Genomic DNA, 24,887 nt, shown 5'->3' with positions numbered 1-24,887 from the left:
GGGCCTAGCGGTAAGGCGCGGGGCTCGTCGAAGGGCGGGGTTTAGAGCCCCCCAGGCTACACAGCCAAAGCCAGGGGGCTGGCCTAGCCAAAAGGGGCGGGCGAGCACGGCCCGCGGGCGGTGTTTACTGGAGCTGGTGGACGGGGCGGCTGACCGAGAGGCTGACGCGCGGCGGGGCAGACAGCTGGGGACTGCGGGCGGCGCTGTGTCCGTCGCCATGACAGGTGGGCACGGGGCCGGCTGGGCGGCAGGGATGCGGGCGCCCTGGATGGGTGGCCTGGCCCGAGGGTCCGGCTGCCTTGCGAGTCGCCTGCAGGCCGCGCCTGGGCTGCGGGGCCGAGTGACCTTGGCCCGTCAGCTGCCGGTGGTGCGCGAGTGCACCCCCGCGAGGTGGTGGGTGTCCCGGGGCTTCTGCCCGGCGGGGCCGTGCCAGCCGAGGCGGTGCGGGGCACGATGGGTGGTGGCCAGGTGCGGGGCCCGAAGAGGGCGGGGGCTACAAGGCAGCTCCAGGGTGGGGCTGCACAGCCGCGGTCTGGGCTCGGCCACTGCCAATGTGTGTGTTGGGAGGTGTCGCGTGGTGGGGAATTTGGTCTGAAAGAGTAGGAGGTGGTAGAAATGACACCGGAGAGAATTCACAGCGGTCCTGCTGTGATTGTGGCCACGGAAACAACGGTCCATCCTTGCAACCACCCCAACGAGGTCGCGGGACAGGCGATGCGTTCCTCGGCGGCAGGTGATTCCTGTGGGACTCTTGGAGTCTCTAGACTCCTTCGGTGGTCCACGACGCTTTTGCCCCTGTTTAGTTCTAAGGGAATCAGGGACAGCGACTGGACCCCCGAGGGTTGTTGTGCTCCACGCTTGTGGCCCCAGCCCAGCCTTCCTCCCCAGGGCCTGTCTGGTCTGGGAACCTGCTCACCATCCTCCTGATCCCAAACAGGGTGACTCCGTGGACCTTCCCCTGTTGGAGAAGCCCCATGAGGGTGATGGGCTGGTAAAGGACCCCATGGCAGCCCAGTCAGGGAGTATGGGGGTTCCCAGAAGCTACATTTCATTCTCACTGTTCTGTTTCATGGAGCAGAATTGGCTCAGGGGCTCAGGGTGGCCCCAGAAGTCCCTAGTCCTCTCTCAGTGCCCGTTCACTTGAGTCTCAGCCTAGATCCTGCCCCCAAATAGGATCTCATGGCCTGGAAACGTGACTTCCAGGACACCAGGCCAGAAGAGACTTCCAGCCTAGGCCACAAGAGACCCCAGCTGCCCCTGCTCCCCTTTGTCCTCCCTTCTAACTCTTCTTATTTGTGGCTCTCATTTCTGAGCACTTACTGTGTATTGGACCCTGTGTTGGGTGATTCCTGTCTGAAAATGATCAGATGGGGACACGTGGAATATCTCGTCTGTGTACAGATGGGGAAACAAAGACTTAAATTGTGCCCTGCCCAGGCTGGGATTCCCTAATTCCCTTAGTGAGTTCATCAGAATGCGTGGGACACAACTCAGAGCTGTGTTGGTCTCCAGGGAGCCCTGTCCCAGGGACTGGGTGTTGGCAGAGCCTGAGGCCTTGCTGTCCATTAAGGAGCCTTCCTGCACAAAAGGACCTTGTCCCTTGCTGCCTGTCAGGGAAGCTTCCTTGCATAAGGGGACCCTGGAGTTGGGAGACCACATCAGGCAGGGGTCCCTGAAGGCTCTGACTGTAGGCCTCACCTTGTCCAGTGTATGCTTCCGGCCTGCTGTGTCTACTCACTGGGCCTGGAGACATTCCCTCACAACCCCTTAGTTTTTGGGATGGGGAACCAAGGCCCATGGAGCACAGCTCTGGGAGGGTCATATGGAGAGGCCTGCGAGGCTGCAGACCCGTAGTCCCAGGCTCACTGCCTCCTTGCGCCAGCCCTAGCTGTGAGCAGCACATGTGAGCCAGTGCCTGCAGAACGCTGAGGAGGTGTCTGAGTGCGGCAGGTGCTTGACAAATTACCCCCCTGGGCTGTGCTGGGGAGTGAGCAGTTTTAGTTGGGCTGAGCACTGAGAGAAGGGGTTTCCTGGAAGAAATTCGGGAGGGGAGGTTGATGCCCAAGTGTCTGGACTCCAATTGGTTGGGGATGACAGGAACTCAGGAAGGCCTTTTGCACGTAGGACAGCAAGGTGAACATGAATTAACCAGGTGGAAACCAAGGAACAGGTATTCTCAGCCTGGGGCAAAGGTCCCAGACAGGATGGTGCTGTTGGGGACTGCCAGGCAGGAAGTCTCATGGGCCTAGAGGGTTGGGTGAGAGTGGGTGGGGCCAGCTCCCACGGGGCCTTGAATGCCAGGCTGGGCATCAGTCTGGGCTGATAAGAAGGTTCATATTGGGGTGGTAGAGTGGGGGTCCATAGTCCTGGTGCCAGCCTGGCAAGAAGGAAGGGGATGTAGGGCATGGTGAAGGCCTGCTGGGTCTGTGCCAGAGCGAGCCATCTTCCTTTGTCCTGTAAAAACAGTTTGGGGACTTGTTTATCGGGAGCTGGCACTGAGATGGTTTCCCCTCTTGTGCCTTTTCTGGCTTCCAAGTGCTGCCTGTTTGTGTGCACAACTTGCAACCACAGGAAGCACAGGGCCCCCAAGCCGTGGAGCCTGGCTTCAGCCCCCGGACCGTGCGGCCTGTGCCAGCTGACTCACAGCTCACGGTGACTCATGGCTCTGCAGCAGCGGAGGCTCCGACTGGTTAGCGGCTTGCAGGGCAGGAGGAGGCCGCTACAGGATGCTGGCCACGGTCCACCTACAGTGCTTGCCCCTGGGCCTTGGACCATACATTGCAGAACTCTTTTTTTTTTTTTTTTTTTGAGAGAGTCTCACTCTGTCACCCAGCCTGGAGTGCAGTGGCGCAATCTCGACTCACTGCAACCTCTGCCTCCCAGGTTCAAGGAATTCTCCTGCCTCAGCCTCCTGAGTAGCTGGCTCAGCCTTCTGAGTAGCTGGAACTACAGGTGTGCGCCACCACGACCAGCTAATTTTTTTTGTATTTTTAGTAGAGATGGGGTTTCACCATGTTGGCCAGGCTGGTCTTGAACTCCTGACCTCATGATCCACCTGCCTCAGCCTCCCAAAGTGCTGGGATTATAGGCGTGAGCCACCGCGTCCGGCCTGCAAAACTCTTTAGTGAGCACCTACTGGGCGCTCAGCCAAGTGGGCAGTGCTGGAGAGGACAGCCTTGGGCCTGCTCTTGGTCTGGCAGGGAGTAGACTGCTGTAGCTGATTACAGTGAATTTGCATGTTAATTAGAGAGGCAGAACGTCTGAGTGTCAAGAGGTGGTCCTCAACACAGCTGTGCCTGGGCCCCTATCTTGATCTGTCACTTCATATGTGGTTGCAGTCTTGGGCAGGTACCTTATCTTCTCACTGTGCCTTAGTTTCCCTCTCTGAAAATGGGGCTGGCTGGTGGTTGTCCTTATGTTGCAGAGCTGTTGAAAGGATGAAGGTTGTAGGTAGACGTAGGGCTCACAGAGTGCCAGACATATGGGATTGCTGTGTGAATTTTGGCTAATTCATCTTAGTTCTTTAACGAGAGGGCTGCAGGCGCTGGACCCAGACTGCCCAGCTGGGCCTGTCTGTGAGACCTTGGCAAGTCACTTGACGTCCCTGTGCTCAGCTTCCTCACCATGATGGGGCTGCTGGCGAGTCCACATAGGCTGCTGGGGGACTCAGTGCAGGTGAGGTCTGAGCCAGCCTTTCCAGCCCCCAGCCATCTGCCTCGCTGCGTGGCCCATGGCGAGTGGCTTCAGCCAGATGATGGAGTGGCTGATGGCCTCAATGTGGGCATCATCAGGGGCCCTGTGAACCAGGATGGCCGCCCTGTTGTTCTCTGGAGGACAGGTATCTGTGGGGTTAAGGATACGTTTGTGGGGTTGCTTGGTGAATGCCAGCCCGTACCCCTACACTGTGAGCCCCTGGAGGATGGATCTGCCCATCACCGTGGTCCCCAGCCTGGCACAGGGCGAGCGTACTGAGACGGGCTGTTCTCACCTGGGCCTCAGTCTGTAGGGTCTGCACAGGGCCCCACGGAGCATGGCTGCTTTTGGGGCGGGTCCACATTCTGGGGTACAGAAAGACCAGCCAGGAGGAAGTGGCAACTGGAAAGAGACATGACAAAGTAAAACAATCTGTTGAGTCTGTGCCTCAAGGAGGAAACCCAAGAGGGGGCCCCACTGTATTCAACATGATGACACTGTTTTTGTTTTTGGTTTTTCCTTTGAGACAGAGTCTCACTGTTGCCCAGGCTGGAGTGCAGTGGCGCACTCTCGGCTCACTGCAACCTCCGCCTCCCAGGTTAAACGATTCACCTGCCTTGGCCTCCCAAAGTGCTGGGATGACAGGCATAAGCCACCGCGCCCAGCCTTCATTTCTTTTTAGCACTGAATAATATTCGTTGTATGGATAAACCAGAGTTTATTTATCCATTTACATTTTTTTGTGAGAAAATACACAGAAACATAACATTTACCTTCTTACCCATTTTTCAGTGTACACTTCAGTGATACTAAATACACTCACAGTGTTGTGCAGTCGTCACCACTGGCCATTTCCAGAACTTCTTTATCATCCCAAACAGAAATTTTGTACCCGTTAAACAATAACTCCCCTTTCTCCTTCTGCCCACACCTCCTGGTAATCTGTATTCTATTTTCTGTCTCTATGAATTTGACCCCTCTAAGTACTTCATATAATTGGAATCATATAATATTTGTCCGTTTGTGCCTTGTTTATTGCACTTAGCATAATGTTTTCAAGGTTTGTCCATGTTGTAACATCCGTGTATCATAATTTCCTTCCTTTTTAGGGCTGAGTAATATTCCATTGTACATAGGTATATACCACATTTTGATGATTCATTCATCTTTTGGTGAACATTTGCACTATTTCCATCTTTTGGCTATTTTGAATAGTGCTGCTATGAAAACCAGTGTGCAAGTATCCATTTGAGTTCCTGCACTTATTTATTTATTTATTTATTTATTCATTTATTTATTTATTTGAGACAGAGTCTCACTTTGTTGCCCAGGCTGGAGTACGGTGGTGTGATCTTGGCTTAGTGCAACCTCTGCCTCCTGGGTTCAAGTGATTCTCATGCCTCAGCCCCCTGAGTAGCTGGCACTACAGGCAAGTGCCACCACGCCTGGCTAGGTTTTTGTATTTTTAGTAGAGACGGGCTTCGCCATGTTGGCCATGCTGGTCTTGAGCTTCTGACCCCAAGCGATCTGCCCACCTTGGCCTCCCAAAGTGCTGGGATGACAGGTGTGAGCCACCACCCCCGACTGAGTTCCTGCTTTTTGTTGTCTAGGGTATATACCTAGAAGTAGAATTTCTGGATCACACGATAATTCTTTTTTTGTTGTTGTTTTGAGACGGAGTCTCACTGTCGCCCAGGCTGGAGTGCAGTGGCATGATCTCGGCTCACTGCAACCTCTACCGCCCGGGTTGAAGCGATTCTCCTGCCTCAGCCTCCCAAGTAGCTGGGATTACAGGCACCCGCCATCATGCCCGGCTAATTTTTGTATTTTTAGTAGAGACCAGGTTTCACCATGTTAGCCAGGATGGTCTCAATCTCCTGATCGCATGATCTGCCAGCCTCTGCCTCCCAAAGTGCTGGGATTACAGGTGTGAGCCACCGTGCCCGGCCATCACACGATAATTCTATGTTTAGATTTTTGAGGACCTGCCATACTGTTTTTTTCCTCAGTGGCTGCACTATTTTACATTTTCACCACTAATGCCCAAGAGTTTGAATTTCTCTATATCCTCACCAACATTTGTTATATTAATATATAGCTATCCTAATGAGTATGAAGTGATATCTCATTGTGGTTTTTATTTGAATTTCCTTAATGACTAATGATGAGCATTTTTTCTTTTTCTTTCTTTTTTTTTTATTTGAGACCAAGTCTCACTCTGTTTCCCAGACTGGAGTGCAGTGGCGCGATCTCAGCTAACTGCAACTTCCACCTCCTGGGTTCAAGAGCTTCTCCTGCCTCAGCCTCCCAAGTAGTTGGGATTACAGGCACGCACCACCATGCCCGACTAATTTTTGTATTTTTAGTAGAGACAGGGTTTCTCCATGTTGGCCAGGCTGGTCTCGAACTCCTGACCTTAGGTGACCTCAGGTGATCTGCCCGCCTTGGCCTCCCAAAGTGCTGGGATTACAGGTGTGAGCCACTGTGCCTGGCCTGATGAGCATTTTTTTGTGTGCTTGATGGCTAGTTGTATAGTTTCTTTAGAGAAATGTCTATGCAAGTTCTTTGCCTATTTTTGAATTGGGTTTTCTGTGTCTTTTGCTGTTCAGTTGTAGGAGTTCTTTATGGAGTATGGATACTAATCCCTTATGAGATACATGCATTGCAAATATTTCTTCCATTTATGTGAACTGTTTTTTCGCTCTCTTTTTTCCACTTTTTTAATTAAAAATAGGGTTTAATTCTAGACTCTCTTATTCTATGCCAGTGACCTTTATGTCTGTCTTTATGATAGTACCACATTGTTTTCATTATTGTATATTTTTACACTAAGTTTGGAAAGCAGGAAATATGAGTCCTCCAACCCTGTTTTTTTTTTTTTTTTTTTTTTTAAGATTTTTGTTGTTAGCTATACAGGTATCTTGAAATTCTATATGAATTTTAGGGTGGGTTTTTCTATTTCTGCAAAAAACACTTAAGATTTTGATAGGGATTGCATTGAATCTGTAGATTGCTTTGGGTAGTGCTTGCAGCAATGTTTTGTGGCTTTCAGTGTACAAGATTTTTGTCTTCTTGATTAAATTTTTTCCTAAGTATTTTATTCTTTTCAATGCTATTATAAATTGAGTCGTTTTCTTAATTTTTGGATTGTTCATTGTTAGTATGGAGAGATGAAATATTTTTATTTGTTGATTTTATATCTTGCAACCTTGCTGCATGCTTTTAATTAGCTCTAACTTTAAAGAAAAAGATTTTAGGGTTTTCTATATATAAAATCATGTCATCTGTGAACAGAGAGAATTTTACTTCTTCCTTTACAATTTGGATGCCTTTTATTCCCTTTTCCTTTTCTTGCCTAATTGCTCTGGTTAGAACTGCTAGTACTATGTTGTATAGAAGTGGTAAGAGCAGACATCGTTATCTTGTTCCTGATCTTAAAGAAGAAGCTTTTGGTCTTTCACTGTTAAGGTATGATGTTAGCTGTGAGCTTTTCATATAAAAATGTCCTTCAATATATAAGGTGGTATGGTTCCAGGAATCCCCTAAAAATAATCTGAGGATGTTCAAATCCCTTATATAAAGTGCTATCATATTTGCACCTATACGCATCCTTCCATATATTTTAAATTATCTCTAGGTTACTTATAATACCTAACACAATGTAAATGCTATGTAAATCATTGTTGTACTGTATTTTTAAAACTTGTATTTTTTTGGTTGTATTGTTATTTTGTATTGCTTTTCCCCAAATATTTTATCTGCTGTTGATTTAATCCCTGGATATGGAAACTGCAGAGACAGAGTGCCAACTCTATGGCCTTTATCATGCTGATGAAGTTTCCTTCTGTATTAGTCCATTTTGTGCTGCTATAACAGAACACTTGAAACTGGGGAATTTATAATGAGCAGAAATTTACAGGCTCATGCTTCTAGAGGTTTGGAAGTCCAAGATCAGAGAGCCAGCATCTGGTGAGGGTCTTCTTGCTGTGTTATCCCGTGGTGGAATTCAGAAGGGCTAGAGAGAATGAGAGGGAGCAAGAGAGGAAGAAAACAAATTTGAAACTTCAAGCCCTTTTATAATTGGCATTAATCCCTTCATGACGGGAGAGCCCTCATGACCTACACACCTCCCATTAGGTTCTCTCAGTACTGTTACTTTGGGGATTAGGTTTCCAATACATGTTTGTTGACACATTCAAACCATAGCATCTTCTAGACCTAATTAATTGAATATTTATATCAAGAAAGGATGTTGACATTTATCAAATGCTTTTTCTATGTCAACTGAAATGGCCATGTATTTTTTCCTTCATTCTACTAATGTGGTATATTTCATTGATTGATTTTGGATTTGTACATGTTGAACTATCCTTGTATTCCAGGAGTAAATCAATGTATACTTCTTTTAATATGCTGCTGAATTTGATTTGCTGGATTTTATTGATTTTTCCATCAATATTCTTAAGGAGTATTGGTCTGTAGTGTTCTTTTCCATTTTTCTTTTTTCACAGAGACAAGGTCTTGCTGTGTTGCCCAAGTGTGGTCTTGAATTCCTGGCATCAAGTGACTCTTCTGCCTCTGTCTCCCAAAGTGGTTTTCTTTTCTTGAAGTGACTTTGTCTGATTTTGGTATCAGGGTAAAGCTGACCTCATAGAATTAGTAATGAAGTGTTCTCTCCTTTTCAGTTTTTTTTTGTAAGTTTGAGTAGGATTGGTATTAGTTCTTCTTTAAATGTATGGTAGAATTAACCAGCAAAGCTATGTTAGTTCTTCTTTAAATGTGTGGTAGAATTAACCAGCAAAGCTATCTGGTCCTGAGCTTTTCTTTCTTGGGACATTTTTGATTACTGATTTAATCTTACTAGCTATTGGTCAGATTTTCTATTTCTTCACGGTTTAGTTTTGGTAGATTGTGTTTTTAGGAATGTTTTCATTTTATTTAGGTTATCCAATTTGTTAGTATACAAATGTTCGTAGTATTCTCTTATATTCCTTTTTATTTCTGTAAAGTTCATGGTAATGTCCTCACTTTTATTCCTGATACTAGTAATTTGAGTCTTCTCGTTTTTCTTTGTCAGTCTAGCTAGTTTTGTCATTTTTATTGATGTTATCAAATAATCAGCTTTGGTTTTCCTTATTTTTCTCCACTGTTTTTCAATTCTTTATTTCATTTGTCTTCACTCTAATCTTGATTATATCCTTCCTTCTGTGAGCTTTGGGTTTAGTTTGCTCTTGAAGCTCTCTGGTCTTTATTTTTTCCTTTTCTCATTCCTTAAGGTGTAGTGTTAGGTTACTGATTTAAGATTTTTTAATATATGCATTTACAACTATAATTTTCCCTCTCAGCATTGTTTTTGCTGCATCCCTTAGGTTTTAGCGTGGTGTAGGGGGTGTGTGTGTGTGTGTGTGTGTTTCCGCCTTTCTCATGTTACTTCCTAATTTACCTCATGATTTCTCTTTTGACCCATCGGTTTTTTGTTTGTTTGTTTGTTTGAGACAGAGTCTTGCTCTGTCACCCAGGCTGGAGTGCAGTGGCACAAATTCAGCTCACTACAACCTCCACCTCCCAGATTCGAGGAATTCTCGTGCCTCAGCCTCCCAGGTAGCTGGGATTACAAGCGTGCGCCAACATGCCCGGCTAAGTTTTGTATTTTTAGTAGAGATGGGGTTTTGCCATGTTGGCCAGGCTGGTCTCAAACTCCTGGCCTCAAGTGATCTGCCTGCCTCAGCTTCCCAAAGTGCTGTGATTACAGGTGTGAGCCACCATGCCTGGCCCCATTGGCTGTTTAATTTTCACATATTTGTGAGTTTTTTTAGTTTTCTATTATTGATTTCAGGCTTCATTCTATGTGATCAGAAAATATTTTTTATGTGATTTCAACCTTTTTGAATATATTAAAGCTTATTTTGTGGCCACAAACTTGTTTTGCAGCCTATCTTGGGGAATGTTTCATGTGCACTTGAAAAAAATATCTCTTCTCTGTTGTTGGATGGAGTGTTCTGTGTATGTCTGCCAGGTATAATTGGCTTATGGTGTTGTTGAAGTCCTCTGTTTCCTCATTTGTCTTCTGTCTGGTGGTTCTTTTTTTTTTTTTTGAGACGGAGTCTTGCTTTTTCACCCAGGCTGGAGTGCAGTGGCTCAATCTCGGCTCACTGCAAGCTCTGCCTCCCGGGTTCACGCCATTCTCCTGCCTCAGCCTCTCCGAGTAGCTGGGACTACAGGCGCCTGCCACCACGCCCGGCTAATTTTTTGTATTTTTAGTAGACACGGGGTTTCACCGTGGTCTCGATCTCCTGACCTCGTGATCCACCCGCCTCGGCCTCCCAAAGTGCTGGGATTACAAGCGTGAGCCACCGCGCCCGGCCCTGTCCGGTGGTTCTATACTGAAAGTGGTGTTTTGAAGTCTCCAAATATTATTATAGAGATATCTATTTCTCCCTTCAATTCTGCCAGTGTTTGCTTCATATATTTTGAAGCTCTGATATTTGGTGCATATATGTTTATAACTGTTACATATTCTTGATGAATTTATCCTTTTATTAATACATAATATACTTTTTAATCTCATAATAGTTTTTGACTTATAGTCTGTTTTGTCTGATATTAGTATAGTTACCTCATCTCTCTTTTGTTTACTATTTGTATGGGTTTTTTTACGTCCTTTCATTTTCAACTTCTTTGTGTCTTTAGATGTAAAGTGAGTCTTTTGTACACAGCACTTAGTTGTATCATATTTTAAAAATCCATTCTGCCAATCTATGCCTTTTGATAGGAAAATTTGGCTAGGCGCAGTGGCTTACACCTGTATTCCTAGCACTTTGGGAGGCTGAGGCAGGCAGATCACCTGAGGTCAGGAGTTTGACACCAGCCTGGCCAATATGGTGAAACCGCGTCTCTACTAAAAAAAAAAAAAAAAAAAAAAAATACAAAAACCAGCTGGGTGTCGTGGCACATGCCTGTAATCCCAGGGAGAATTGCTTGAACCCAGGAGGCGGAGGTTGCAGTGAGCCAAGATTGGGCCACTGCACTCCAGCTTGGGCAACAGAGCAAGATTCTATCTCAAAAAAAAAAAAGAAAGTTTAACCTATTTACATTTGAAGTAATTGCTGATAAGGAATGTATTACTACTGCCATTTTGCTATTTATTTCCTGTATGTCTTGTAGCTTTTTTGACCCTCATTTATTCTATTACTGCCTTCTTTTGTGTTTTGTTGATTTTTTATAGTAACACATTTAGATTCCCTTCTCAGTTTCTTTTGTGTTATATTTTATAAATATTTTCTTTGTGAACGTGGGGAAACAGGACAAGCTGCCACAAGTATGTAAGGTGATGCACTTGTTCAGTTCCTGTGGGGGTCCTGTGCCCCATCCTCTCCATGCCCTTCCATCATCACTCCACCACTCAGCCTTAAATATCTGCCATCCTAAGAAACATTCTTAATGGAAAAGGTGGTACAATGATATTTTAATGGTGATTCTGGAAAAAAAAAAAGGCAAATGAAAAGCATTTCTAGCCCTCTGGGAGAACTCACTGGTTTACTGTTGGTAGAAGCTTCTTAAGGCCTTGCAGACACACTGTGTCCCATGGTGATCCCAGCACGGGCCACGCTGAGCCCTGTGTCCCTGTATCTGTGCCACTGTGAAGATCTGCAGAGCCCACATCTGGGCATTCTCAATCTCGAACTCCTGAGCTCAAGTGATCCACCCACCTCGGCCTCCCAAAATGTTGGTATTACAGGTGTGAGCCATCGCACCTGGTCTGAGCCACCGTGCCTGGCCCTGGGCATTCTGAGCCACCTGTGCCACCTGTACCTTCCCCAGACCCCAGCTATTTCCTGATGGCCCTGCAGGTGGCCCATGAAAAGTAGATTCTTCGCCCCTCTGAGTTTGTTTTCTGTGATAAGCTCTGTGAAAGTGGGTTTGCACCACAACCCCTCACTTCCATCTTCTGGCGAGGCAGGTTGGCAGGCCAGGGGCAGCTCTCAGCTGTGCAACGCGCACCACACAGGCTGGGATGGCTGTGATTCTGCGGGCGCACCCTCCTGGTGGGCACCCACCTCAGGGGTGATGCCTTCCTGTGGTGAGTGTCAGTACGAGGCTGTCGTCTCTGGTCCCCTTGGGCTGGGCTGGCTCATGCTCCTGTACTATCTGTTTTAGATCAGACCTATTGTGACCGCCTGGTGCAGGACACGCCTTTCCTGACAGGCCACGGGCGCTTGAGTGAGCAGCAGGTGGACAGGATCATCCTCCAGCTGAACCGTTACTACCCACAGATCCTTACCAACAAGGAGGCGGAAAAGGTGCTGAGGAGGTGAGGGGGGTGCCCGAGACACTCAGTTTCCCTTCCTTTCTGGGCTGGGAGAAGCTGGTGACCAGCCCTGGGTCATTCTCTCACGGGATGACACACTAGGTATGTCAGGATTCAGAGGTGACACATCTGGACCTGGCTACTAAGGCTGCCTGAGCTACAAACTGGCTCTTTGGGGTAAGCCCAAACAGGCCCAGAACATCAGCTCTCTGTGCCTCGGTTTCTTCATATGTCATTGGGTCTGCTGTCCCCTTCCCGAGTTGCTGGGAGGTTACAGGAGATAACACGTGACAATACATGAAGCACACGACAGTATAAGACATGGAGGGAGGTGAGAAAGAGGGCAGGAGGGAGGGCTGAGGAGGGAGGAGGCAGAGGGAGAGCCGAAGTGGGATGGGGAACAGAGTTTGGGCCTGGCCCACCCCAGTGCCACAGGGCTTTGCACTCTGCATCTTCCGAAGGTTCAAAGCGGGCAAACAATTGCCTCCTTTTTTCTAATTTCTACATTACTGTACGAGGCTGGAAAGCCCAGCATGTCACAGGTAGGCAGCCAAGCTTCTAGGAAGGCAGATGCTGACCCACCCCACAGCCACACCCCAGTCTGCCCCTCTCAGCAGTGCTGAGCGGGCTGGTCCCCTAGGAACCCCAGCCTCCCCATGTGTGGAGTGGACATCGAGAGCCCTGCCTGGCAGGTGTGGTGAGGACTGACTGAGCTGAGCCGGGTAAACGCCTGCCCGAGAGCCCTTGTCGCCAGATGGCCTTGCAACCCTGTGGGCAGCCACGCTCATCACCCCATCTCACAGAGGTGGTCCCAAGGCTCAAGAGGCAGCCACTTGCCCAGGGCCACTCATTTCAGGAGTGTCAGGCCACATCTTGAGTTCATCCTATTATTTGGGAAAGTGCCCAGGGCCAGTGGCTGTCGCTCTGTCACATGGCCCTGGCCTCTCAGAGCTGCACAGCTGGGCACACCAGGGTGGCTCTGCCGGAGATGGCATTTAAGATGCAATTCCTGGGTTCTGTCTTGGGAGGTCTGTTCTGCTCCATCACCCCAGTGTCAGGTGGCCCTGAGGGGACACTGGATGAGAGAGTTAGCCACACCCTGCCGACCCCACCCACATCTGTGGCTCTGGCGCCCCCACTGAGCCACCTGTTCCTTGACAGCCATCACCAAGACCTAAGGGATGGACAGTGAGTGCCGGAGACTGCTAGGCCTTCGGGGTACAGGTCCTGCCAGCCTCCTTCCCCTCTGGATGACCCCAATTGAGTCCCTTCTCCTCTTGGAGCTATCGTTTCCTCACTTGGCAGGGGGTCATGATGCCACGTGCAGGGCTATCCTGAGGGTTGGGGCATCTCCTGGAACAATAAGGTTGGCCCACAACAGAACAGGAGTCAACACGGGCCCTGCTACTGGCTCAGGTGCTGCTTCCGTTTTGAAGGTGGTACAGTAATTTTAAAAGTTAGGAGCTCAAATCCATCTCTTATTATTGCAATTGAAGTCTAATGCATGTTCACTTTTAAAAAGTTTAGAAAGTTTCAGACGTTTATACAAGAAAAAGCACATATTCCTTCCTCACAGACACCATAGCTCCTGCCACCCATCTTCCTGCCATTTTCACACTGCCATGGTTTAACTCCAGTTCCCTGTGGCCGTGTAGAATGGTATGCTGCCACCAGGTGGCAGCACCAGGCCACAGACTCCAGGTCCTGGAGGTCAAGGCCCAGTGGCCTGTCCACTGACCTTGAGAACCACACATTTCTCTGTCATACACATCAAAAGAGCCAATACTTTTGTCAACCTTTTTTTTTTTTTTTTTGAGATGAAGTCTCTGTCGCCCAGGCTGGAGTGCAGTGGTGTGATCTTGGCTCAGTGCAACCTCTGCCTCCCAGTTTCAAGCGATCCTCTGGCCTCGGCCTCCCAAGAAGCTGGGATTAAACATGCACCATCATGCCCAGTTAATTTTTTGTACTTTTAGTAGAGATGGGGTTTCACCATGTTGGCCAGGCTGGTGTCAAACTCCTGACCTCGAACTCCTGATCCGCCTGCCTCGGCCTCCCAAAGTGCTAGGATTATAGGCATGAGCCATCGCGCCCGGCTTCAACTTACTTTTTAAAAACTTGAATCACATTCTGTAGACTGCAAAATAACAGAAGTTAGCACTTATACCATCACTTCATTAATTCCCTATCACAGCCTACCATGAGGGTTCGTTATCCCTTTTTTACAAATGAAGAAACCAAGTCTCCGAGGGGTGGAGTAGCTGGCTAAGGTCACACAGGAAGCCACACTATGTCCCAACACTTGGAATGATGTCACCAGCCCTGTGCTTTCTTTTTTTTGAGACGGAGTCTTGCTCTGTCTCTCAGGCTGGAGTGCAGTGGCACGATCTCAGCTCACTGCAAGCTCCACCTCCCAGGTTCACACCATTCTCCTGGCTCAGCCTCCTGAGTAGCTGGGACTACAGGTGCCCACCACCACACCTGGCTAATTTTTTTGTATTTTTTGTAGAGACAGGGTTTCACTGTGTTTGCCAGGATGGTCTCGATCTCCTGACCTTGTGATCTGCCTGCCTCGACCTCCCAAAGTGCTGGGATTACAGGCGTGAGCCACCGCACCCGGCCAGCCCTGTGCTTTCTTTGTGACCGCTCCCAGCCTGTTTCCCAACACCCCACCCCACAGGGAGTATGGGGAGTAGCAGTGATGCCTGTGACAGAGGCAATGCCAGGCACTATGTGATGTGGGTGAGGGGCAGGTTGTCACAGGAGCTGCCATCCAGCAGGTGTCCTGACACCCAATGGGGAAGCTGAGGCTGGGGGCCTGACCTTGGTGCCCTGCCCTGACCCACAGCCAGCCCCCCTGGCCTGATCTTCCCTGACACCCCCTTGTACCCTCAGTTCCGGAACCCCAAGGCATCCTTGCGTGTGAGGCTCTGTGACCTCCTGAGCCACCTGCAGCGGAGCAGTGAGCGGGACTGCCAGGAGTTCTACCGAGCCCTGTATATCCATGCCCAGCCCCTGCACAGCCGCCTGCCCAGCCGCCACGCTCTGCGTAAGTTCCACGTCCCCAACCATGCATGCTTGGTGCTGGGCCAGGGAGGGCACCCCAGCCTGCTGTTGATGGCATGGATGTCCTCCATGACCACCCAAGTCTGCTGCAGCCCAGGCCTGGCATCCCCTCTCGCCTCAGCCCCTCCCCAGAGGCCACCCTCTGGCCCCGAGGGGAGAGTGTGGCAGGCACAGGCAGTGCAGATGTTGGTCTTTGTCTTACACTTTCTCCCCCTTCCTCCGTCTCTCTCTTTCATGGCAGTTTTCACACAGCATGGGGCATCTCGTACGTCCGCTCTTGCCCTTCCTTTTCTAACCTCATTCCACGGGGATCCCTTCATGTCTGTGTGGACAGCAGCCTTGTTCCCACAGCTGCATGGCGCTCCTAGGCAGTCCCAGCTGGAATTACCCAACCCCATGACGGACCCTTTCATTGCAGCGATCTGCACACGTGTGGGTGTTTCCATAGGGCATTGTCAGGCACAGATGGCTGGTCCGAAGCACGTGCATTTCAGTTTTGAGGCTCCTGTCCTCAGGCAGTGTGCACTCAGGCCCTGGGAGTCATGTGGATGCCAGTAGCCTGGGCCCACAGAGCTGCCGGGACATGGGGGGCACATCAAGGTGAAGATGGCAACTCTGATCTGACGCCTCTGTGCTCAGGGTCCCTGGAGGAGGGGCTACTGCCCCTTGGCGCTTAGACAACAGGACAGAGACCAGAGGGACTGGGTGGCTCGCCCCAGGCTACTGGGCTGGGGTCTCTGACCCCCCCGGAGGCCTCCCAGGACACAGTGTAGACGGTGGGCAGGGAGAGCTTGAGGGGAGGCCCAGCCCTGCAGGTGGGACTGGCTCTCCCTCCCCAGCCACGAGTATGCCACAGGGGGCTTTCAAAACCAGGCAGGGCCAAGCCTCAGCCCCACTGGAGGTAGAGCACCTTCTGTGGCTCCTGGGTGCCTTTAGGCCCTTCCAGGTCACAGGCTGGAGAGCCTCCCGGGGAGGCCTGGGCAGAAAGCTCCTGGCCCAGCTGCACCCAGTGAGGCACCCACCATGCCGACAGCAGCCATGCTGTCCACAGCGACGTTCATGCTGCGTTTGGTGCCTGTGGCCACCAGGGTACAATGGCTTTCCCCATGCCTGTGGCACTTGAAGTCACGAAGTCACAGGAGCTGGACCAGAGGAGAAGACCCAGACTGCGCATAGTTCCCTGAGGAGGGCTGGCCTCAGGTGCCACAGCCTGGTTTGGCCTGGCGGCCCCAGGAGGCAGCAGCAGCCTTGGGCTTCCTGTGGGGTGACTACCTTGCTCTCCGGCCCTGCCCGTTGACTAACCATGCTCTGTGGTTTTGTTTCCAGAGAACTCAGATTGCACAGAGCTAGACTCGGGCAGCCAGAGCGGCGAGCTGAGTGACAGGGGTAACACCTCCCTGCTGCCCCTCCCTCTCTCTCCCTCTCTTTCCCTCTGTCTTTACCCTCCCCAGGGCTCCATCTCCGCCTCAGGGGCTTCTCCACCCCAAGTCTGGCTCCATTCTTGGCCTTCTGTTGGTGACAGACCCCCTAAGGTGCTCGCTTGGGGGCTCTTCAGGCAGCACCTCAGCCTGGCACCCCCACTCCCCTGCGCAGCCCCCGGGCCTCAGGACCCCACCCCTCTGAGGCCCAGGGGAGCCCTGTTCATGCTGATTTCTCCCCAGGACCCATGAGCTTCCTGGCTGGCCTGGGCCTTGCTGTGGGACTGGCCCTGCTCCTGTACTGCTATCCACCAGGTGGGTGCAAGCGGATCCTCATGGGGCCGGGCCTGCTTCCCCTCTGCCACCAAGCCAGGGCCCCAGACCCTGCCCAATTTGGGACCTCTTGGCCTCTCCATACCTCGGTGTCCAGCTTGTGCAGTGGGATGGTGTCACCTTGCAGGGCTTCTGAGAAAGGGGATGTGAGGAGGCTCCCAGCATCCACTGGCCCCTGCCACCCTTGGGAACCAGAGAATGATGACCTCTAGCGGGAGGAGGGGTGCAGCCAGGACTCTGGGTGTTACAAAGCCCTGCCACACCTGTGACCTTGAACCATGTGGGGCCGTTGAGCAGGTCACGTGCCCCAGGGCCTTGGGTCTCTCTACCAGCCACAGGCCTGATGCACAGGAGCCTTCCAGGGCCCCTCTACTGGCACCCAGCCTGGCCCTCCCCGTCTCCCTTTTCTGTGATGCCTGAGTTTGTCGTGCTGGGAGGCTTACTGGGTGCAGGGACACAGGCACACATGGCAGGACTCAAAGGCCCGTGGGTCACTCGGGTGGGAGCTGGGGGCTCTGGAATCTGCCCTAATTCTTGTCTTTTCAACTCAAGCCGAGACCATGACCGGGAGGGAGCACCCTGTCCCAGTGCCCGCTCTCACCCACCCCCGCAGGAGGGATGGAAACACAGAATTCACCTCTGGGACTGGTTCTTGAGCTTTTGCCTCCCCTTTTGTCTTCTAGACCCCAAGGGCCTGCCAGGGACCCGGCGCGTCCTCGGTTTCTCACCTGTCATCATCGACAGACATGTCAGCCGCTACCTGCTGGCCTTCCTGGCAGATGACCTAGGGGGGCTCTGACAGACCCCTGACCCAGGGCCTCACCTGCCACTCAACCAAAGAGTCCTCCAGCCGGCCCGCCAAGGGGACTGCTGCTTCTTTTTCTAAATGCGTATTTTTCATTATTTATAATTTGTGTAAAAAACACACCTTCACCTTACAAGGTGCTGACCATATTAAATGTTCAGGTTCTCTCAGCCCCCCTTGCTCCTCAGTCTCAGGGGGTTTCAGAGATGACTGCAGCTATGGCTGCTCCAGCTGGGGTTGGCCCTGGTGTTCCCGGCATCCCCACATCCAGCTGCTGGCACAGACCCCCAGACAGGACGCCCTCCACATGGACTCACCTGCCTCGGATAAGCCCCCAGGCACTGCCTCCCCACCTCAGATGTCCCCCACATTGCCCCCTCCTCACACCTCATGTGCCTCTCTCTCTCTCTCACCCTCTCACACACACACACACACACACACACACACTCCGGCTGCTGAGCCTGTGCCGGAGACCTGATTCCCTCCCCTTGTCAGCCCCTCCCCCAAGCCTTTTTGTGGGGAAACGAGAATATTTGTCAACCCACAGAATCATCATGAGTTTGCATTTTCCAGGGGGCTTCTGGAGGCACCCAGGCTTTGCCCCAGAAGGTGCTGGGAACCCCTAACGCTGGGGCGATGCCACTGGCAGGGCGAGGCTATGGGCACGGCTCCTGGAGGGACCCTGCTCAGTTGCAGGGAACTGAGGGCCAGGGGCAAGGAAAGCCAGTGCCTCAGAGCCCTCCCATCTGCCAGGCTGCCACACACCCACTGAGTGGGGTGGCCGGGGGATAGCCCTAGCTGCCCTCTCCCTCCTCCACCCTGAGCCACGGGGCCAGGGCCTGTGCTCCAGTCGGAGCCCCTTTGCCCACCTGTGAAGTGGGATTCCTCCCTTGGGACTCCTCCTTGAGCCTGGGCTCTGTCACAGCACCCCCTCCCCCTCAGAAATCCTTTTAGGAATTTACCACCTTGCTCCAGATGCCCCTAATGTCTGGGTAAAGGAGACACACACTTAGTGAAGGTGACAGGTGTCTGGGTGAAGGGTGTAGACAGGTGTGACTTGCCCTTGGAGGGTGAAGGAGGGGTCTCCAGGGACAGTGACATTCTATGACTGCGTCAGCTGAAGGCAGGAAACCTCCGAGGCAGGCAGGGCACAGGCCAGTGTGTGGCCTGGGCAAGTCCTAGGTGGCCCCGCCTGAGGCTGTGGAGGACACACGCACCTCCTCAGGGCTGCCTGACACGACCTGAGGCCCTGACTCCCCAGGCCGCGTGGGCAGGGTGTCATTCTTCAGTGAGGGGCTGCCTGACTCCAGGACTGCTGACTCCCCTGTCCATCTGTGTGCACCCACTGCCCTGCCCCGAGGCCCACATCAGCCACGTCCTGAGCCCCACTGTCCTTGGACTGCCCTCCCAGTGCCCAGCTACCCCCAGCTCCATCCCTGACCAACTGGACTCAAGCCTGGGGCTGAGTCTGTGACATTCTCAACCACCAGCCAGGCCCACTCTTGCATCGGCCGCCTCCCGCCTGGTGGTTGCCTCACCCTTTGAGGCTAGAACCTGGAGGAGGGAGGATGATAGGTTCCCATGTCTGGGCCTCAGCCGCCCATCCGTCCCAGCTCTGCTAACCACCGGGCCAACCAGTTCCTGTGACCAGCAGTGACCTAGGTCCCCAAGGGAGGGGAGGGCACCCTTGGGCACGTGAGGCCCTCCTGGCTGCCCTGAGTCCCTGCTTCCACACTATACCCACAGATGGCCGTGTCCTGCATCTCCACACCTGTGCTGCAGGTGTTCAGGCAAAAACTGTGCTGCTCCCTCGGCTTGGGACTCCTTACCAGCCCCTCCCATCAACTCATCCTTCAGGAGTGCCACTTCCTCCAGGAAGCCCTCACGATACCCCAGTAAGAAGAGCAGTTTCCTCCAAGCTACCTCACCTGAACATGGGATGTTGTTCTCACATCCAGAACTGTGCAGGAGCTGGTAGGAGATGCTGGGGTCGAAGGAACTCCCATTACCAAAGCTTTGGTGTGAGGGAGGGGTTGTGGGAGAGCTGGAGGTGAAATGCAGAGGGTTGTGAGGGAGAGTGAGTGAAGGAAAGAGGGGTAGTGAGGGAGGGGGTGTGGATGAGGGAGGGAGATGAAGGAAGGGGAATGAGGGGGTGTGTGAGGTAGGTGAGGAAGGAGATAAGGGTGGGGGTGAGGGAGGGGTGAGGGAGGGGGTGAGGGGGTGAGGGAGGGGTGGAGGGAGGTGGAAGTGGGTGAGGGAGAGGTGGGGGAAGGAGTTGAGGGAGGAGAGAGAGTGAAGGAGAGGGTGAGGGAGGGTGAAGGAGGGCATGGGGGAGGGGGTGAGGGAGGGGTGAAGGAGGGAGGTGAAAGGGGGTGAGGGAGAGGTGAGGGAAGGAATTGAGGGGGGAGGGAGGGAGTGAGGGAGGGGTGAGGGTGGGGGTGAGGAAGGGGTGAGGGAGGGGTGTTGGGGGGCCTAGTATGGAACCCAGGAGTATATTTGTCACAGGTCAGCAAGGACACAGGGCACTTGATCTCAGAGCCCGGAAGTATAGCTGGTCTTGCACAATCCACAGTACTGGTCTGGGAGAAATGACCCTGCTGACTACAAACACAGGCTGGGTTTTGGGGGTGCTGACGCAGATTTGTTGTGCTGCTGCTTCCAGTTCTGCCTGCTCAGTGCCTTGTGACTGGGGCCAGTGGCTCCTCCATAGAGGGCTCACAGGGGTCCTGCCCACTCAGTGCCTCTCACACCTCTGCACGAACCCTGGGTCTCAACAGCCACAGGGTTCTGGCCTTCCTTGGGTGAGCCCTGGACACCCACCCTCATGCAGACAGGTTCAGAATCTGGGAGGGGGTCCAGCCTCTTGTGCGCCCTACTGTCCCCCACACCTCAGGGGCACTTGGGAGATGGAGTACTGGGGGCATGCTGTTGTCACCACGGCCTGCTGGGGTCAAGTCACAGCTCAGAGCCTTGGTCCCCCCAGCTGTAACGTTAGCATGAGAATGGGGACTCTGGCAGGCGAGGAACACCCACCCTCCTGCAGCCTGGCTGGGCAAGTGCTGGATGGGGGTTGCAGTGGGACCTCAAATCTTGATCAGATCTGGGGAGGGGAGCCTAGCACTACCTTGCAGAGGGGTGAGGGACCGGGGGTGGGTCTCCACAGACCAGACTGCAGCCACAGGTGTGGAGGGAGTGGGCTACACTGGCCTAAAACTGGCCTGAAGACAGCTTGTGGGAGAACTCGGCTGTCCACTGGCTGGAAGGACGAGGACATGCTGGGCTGGGGGCCACAGAGGCTGCAGCTGGTGGGGCAGCTTCCTGGGGTCACAACAGGTCAACAGCACCTGGAGTTAGTGTTTCCTCTAAAGTAAAGTATTTGAGAGAAAGAAAAGCAAAATATGAAAGCATTCGGACCTCTAATTTATTAATATTATTTTTTGAGACGGAGTCTGGCTCTTGTCACCCAGGCTGGAGTGCAGTGGCGTGATATTGGCTCATGCAAGCTCCGCCTCCCGGGTTCATGCCATTCTCCTGCCTCAGCCTCCCAAGTAGCTGGGACTACAGGCACCTGCCACCACGCCCAGCTAATTTTGTGTGTGTGTGTGTATTTTTAATAAAGAAGGGGTTTCACCATGTTAGTCAGGATGGTCTCGATCTCCTGACCTAGTGATCTGCCCATCTCGGCCTCCCAAAATGCTGGGATTACAGGCATGAGCCAACACGCCCGGCCTTTTTTTTTTGAATCTCGCCCTGTCGCCCAGGCTGGAGTGCAGTGGTGCGATCTTGACTTACTGCAACCTCCGCTTCCCAGGTTCAAATGATTCTCCTGCCTCAGCTTCCTGAGTAGCTGGGATTACAGGCGCCCATCACCACACCTGGCTTATTTTTGTATTTTAATAGAGACGGGGTTTCACCATGTTGGCCAGGCTGGTCTTGAACTCCTGACCTCGTGATCCACCCACCTTGGTGCCTCCCAAAGTGCTGGGATTACAGGCGTGAGCCACCGTGCCTGACCTTTTTGTTTTTTTTTTTTTTTTGATACAGAAATCTCTCACTCTGTTGCCAAGGCTGCAGTGCAGTGGTGCGATCTCAGCTTGCTGCAACCTGCACCTCCTGGGTTCAAGCAATTCTCGTGCCTCAGCCTCCTGAGTAGCTGGGATTACAGGCATGTGCCACCATGCCAAGCTAATTTTTTTGTATTTTTAGTAGAGACACGGTTTTGCCATGTTGTCCAGGCTGGTCATGAACTCCTGAGCTCAGGTGATCCACCTGTCTCGGCATCCCGAAGTGCTAGGATTACAGGCGTCAGCCACCACGCTGGGCCCAGTCCTCTGATTGTTAAGAATAATGCAGTGCCAAAAAAAAAAAAAAGAAAAAAGAATAATGCCGTGAAGAAACAGGCACTCCACTCTGATTGAACACAGCTGGAAAAGGAGGCCCTAGGAAATGGAGGGGAGGGCTGGGCGTAGGGTGTGGCGTGGGTTCTGTCACAAATGGCCAATACACCCAGAATCAGGTGCTCCTCCCTTCCTGGCCCTACCAGGCCTGGGCCCAGCACCTTGCATGGAGGCCCAGTTGCCTCCCAACTCATCTGACATGAGCTGCCCTGGTCATTCCTCTGCGCATGTGGAATGAATGGGCCAGGTCCTTCAAGGTTGAACCAGACAGAAAGCACTGCCCTGGGAGAGGGAGTCTGTAGATCCAACAAGACTTAGAAGACACTTCCAGTGCTTTTAGGTGGGCAGGAATAAGCAGTGTCAAGGACACGCACAGGGCACCTAAGCCATGAAGAGACCTGAGCAAGGGATCCCTGTAAGGGAGTGAAGGGCTGAGACTGGGCTTCGGGCTGGCACAGTGGTACCTCTTCACCTTGGAACAACCCACTGAGATCTATGCCTGCCTACAAATCTATCTTCTATCCATCATCTATCAAGCTATCCATATGTCATCTGTTTCTCATCTGTCACCCGTCTATCAGTCAATCTTTTCATCTTTTACTCTTTTCCATCAAATTAATACAACAGCTTCTATCAATCATCTCTAATCACCTATCTAATCTATCTGACCATCCATCATCTATCTATCATATCTATCTATCTATCTATCTAATCATCTAATCTATCTGACCATCCATCCATCTTCCATCCATCCGTCCGTCCATCCATCCGTCCATCATCCATCCATCCATCCATCCATCCATCCATCCATCCACGTATCTACCATCTATCAATCTATCTAATAATCTATTATAGGGAAGAGGTTAGGAAACCCTCCCATCGCACTCTGCCCAGTTGGTCATCTCCAGCTCTATGCGACTGCCCCTACCTGCCCCCGCACCTCACTGCTTCCCCAACACCAGCCCAGCTCACAGGACTTGTGCACAGGCTTCCTTGCCCTCAAACCTTCTTCCCAGACTTCCACATGGCCCCTCACCATCATCCCAGGTCACCTACTGACCTCCCTGCCCATCCCTCCTGAGCTCCCTGTGTGTCCCTCCATGTCCCCCCCACCACCCAACTTCGTGGGTGCATCTTGTTCACTTTCCAGGTCTCCTGTGAGAACAGAGCTGAATCCACGGGCAGGATTGGCTGGAGTGGATACATCAGGTCCCAGGACCCCATAGGTGCTGTCTTGGCTCTGAGCAGCTCCTGGGCCTGTTTTTTGTCTGTCCCTTGGCTGCTGTGACACGTGCACAGGGCCTAGCACATGCAGGCAGGTGAGTGGGTTCTGCCCCAGATATTTACTGAGCACCTACTATATGCTGGACAGTGCTGAGGACACAGGCTACAGATAGGTGGTGGCATCTGGTAGGAGAGCCAGATCAGACAAAGGATCCTTAAGTAGGAGAAGCACAGACAGGGATGCAGGTGCCAAGCCCCGCCCCCAGCTCCAGCAGAGCCCCTTGGCCCTCAGGAGACCCAGCGGGCAGAACACTCATTCTCGGAGTGCCCGCCCTGGACTTGGGCTGGACTCAGACTCCAGTTCCAGGGGAGAGTCCACCTGGCCGCACTGTTTCTGGCAACATGGACAGTGACTCTATCCCAAGGCACCAAAGCATAAATTGCAATGGGGCCAAGACAGTGATCAGGGAGGGGTGGCATCAGACTGCTCAGGACAGTCTCTGGAGTAACTTTAGAGCTAAGCCCCGGCCAGCTGACGGGGGCCTGGAAGGATGCTCTTCAGGGGGCAGCAGCACAGGCTGAGTACTGAGATGGGAACCCCAGAAGTCAGGGTCAGAGCTGGTGGAGTGGTTGGTGAATAAGCCTGGGAGTTGGTGGGCGGGGAGGTTGGAGGTGGCCAGCATGGGCGTCTGAGTAGGGGAAGCCACCTGGGCATGGGGACCACAGGGGGTCAGGGTGCACACATCCAATTGGGGATTGCCCAGGGCCCAGCACAGTCATCTGGGTTCATGGTCCCAGTGAACTTCCTCTCCTGGCCAAAGGAAGAGCTAAGATGTGTTGGCCAACATCCGGCTGCTGGTGTGTGAGGCCAGGCACACAGGGGGCCCTCCCTCCTGCCTGGCTGCCAGCCAGTGCACACTGCAGGCCACAGCCAAATCAGGGACCAAGCGCTGGGCGGCATGCATCTGAGTCAGCCCTGGCCACGCAACCTGTGGCCAATGCTACATCACCTCCTCTCAGGAGCATACTTCCCACCCACCATATACCTTCGCAGCTTCCTTTTCAACTCAGCACATCTTGTAACTCATTCCCGTGTCAACTACTTTTCAAACCCTCTATGGGACAAACACAAAAGTGGAGAGAGCAGTGCCACGAGCTCAGCTTCTCGGCATCCACGCGGTCACCTACTCAGTAGTTGCCGTTGTTTTCCCCCGGGAGTGCTTTAGAGCAGAGCCCAGTTAGACCCCTTCACTCAGGAGTGCTTCTGCTTTCCATCACTTCAGCAATGGGGCTGTGCAGACCTGATGTCAGCCCAGACACAGGATTGCAGGGTGGGGGCCACTCATCCACCCGAGGAACCAGGAGCTGCAGCCACCCCAAGTCACGGGGCTCAGCCCAGATGGGGACAGAAGAAAAGTGATGAGGAAGTAAGTGGGGGCTTCAGTAGTGCTGGAGGCCTTGCCCCCTCCCCTGTGCCCCTGGAAGGCTGCTTGGAGGAGGAAAGGGCAGAGGCTGGCAGGAGATGCTCAGGTACCTCACCTGGAGGGGCCAGGTCGGGGGACCCACAGGGGGGATGCAGAGGCAGCTCGGGATGGAGGACAGGGCAAGCTGGCCCCACTCCCACCTAAGGCCACCAGATGTTCCGC

General features: G+C 52.4%; 1 protein-coding gene across 6 annotated transcripts; it reads left to right on the top strand.

Annotated features, from left to right (window-relative positions):
* Positions 1–17,790, top strand: CARD19 (caspase recruitment domain family member 19). 6 transcript variants are annotated; one of them, XM_003260503.3, is made up of 6 exons: positions 1–224; positions 11,851–11,993; positions 14,894–15,047; positions 16,391–16,450; positions 16,726–16,797; positions 17,499–17,790. In XM_003260503.3, the coding sequence occupies exons 1-6, from the start codon at positions 218–220 to the stop codon at positions 17,612–17,614; spliced, it is 552 nt and encodes a 183-aa protein (XP_003260551.1). In that variant the 5' UTR covers positions 1–217; the 3' UTR covers positions 17,615–17,790. The 6 variants fall into 6 exon arrangements, 2 of the variants coding, with proteins under 2 accessions (XP_003260551.1, XP_012356249.1); XR_001114306.2 differs by having other exon boundaries at positions 35–224; positions 11,851–12,004; XR_004027784.1 differs by having other exon boundaries at positions 16,391–16,797.
* Positions 17,791–24,887: the final 7,097 nt, after the last annotated feature.

Source organism: Nomascus leucogenys, chromosome 1a (assembly GCF_006542625.1).
Source record: "Nomascus leucogenys isolate Asia chromosome 1a, Asia_NLE_v1, whole genome shotgun sequence".
NCBI classification, from domain to species: domain Eukaryota; kingdom Metazoa; phylum Chordata; class Mammalia; order Primates; family Hylobatidae; genus Nomascus; species Nomascus leucogenys.
The sequence above is the reverse complement of the archived record's forward strand: the minus strand, read 5'-3'. Positions and strand labels throughout refer to the sequence as shown.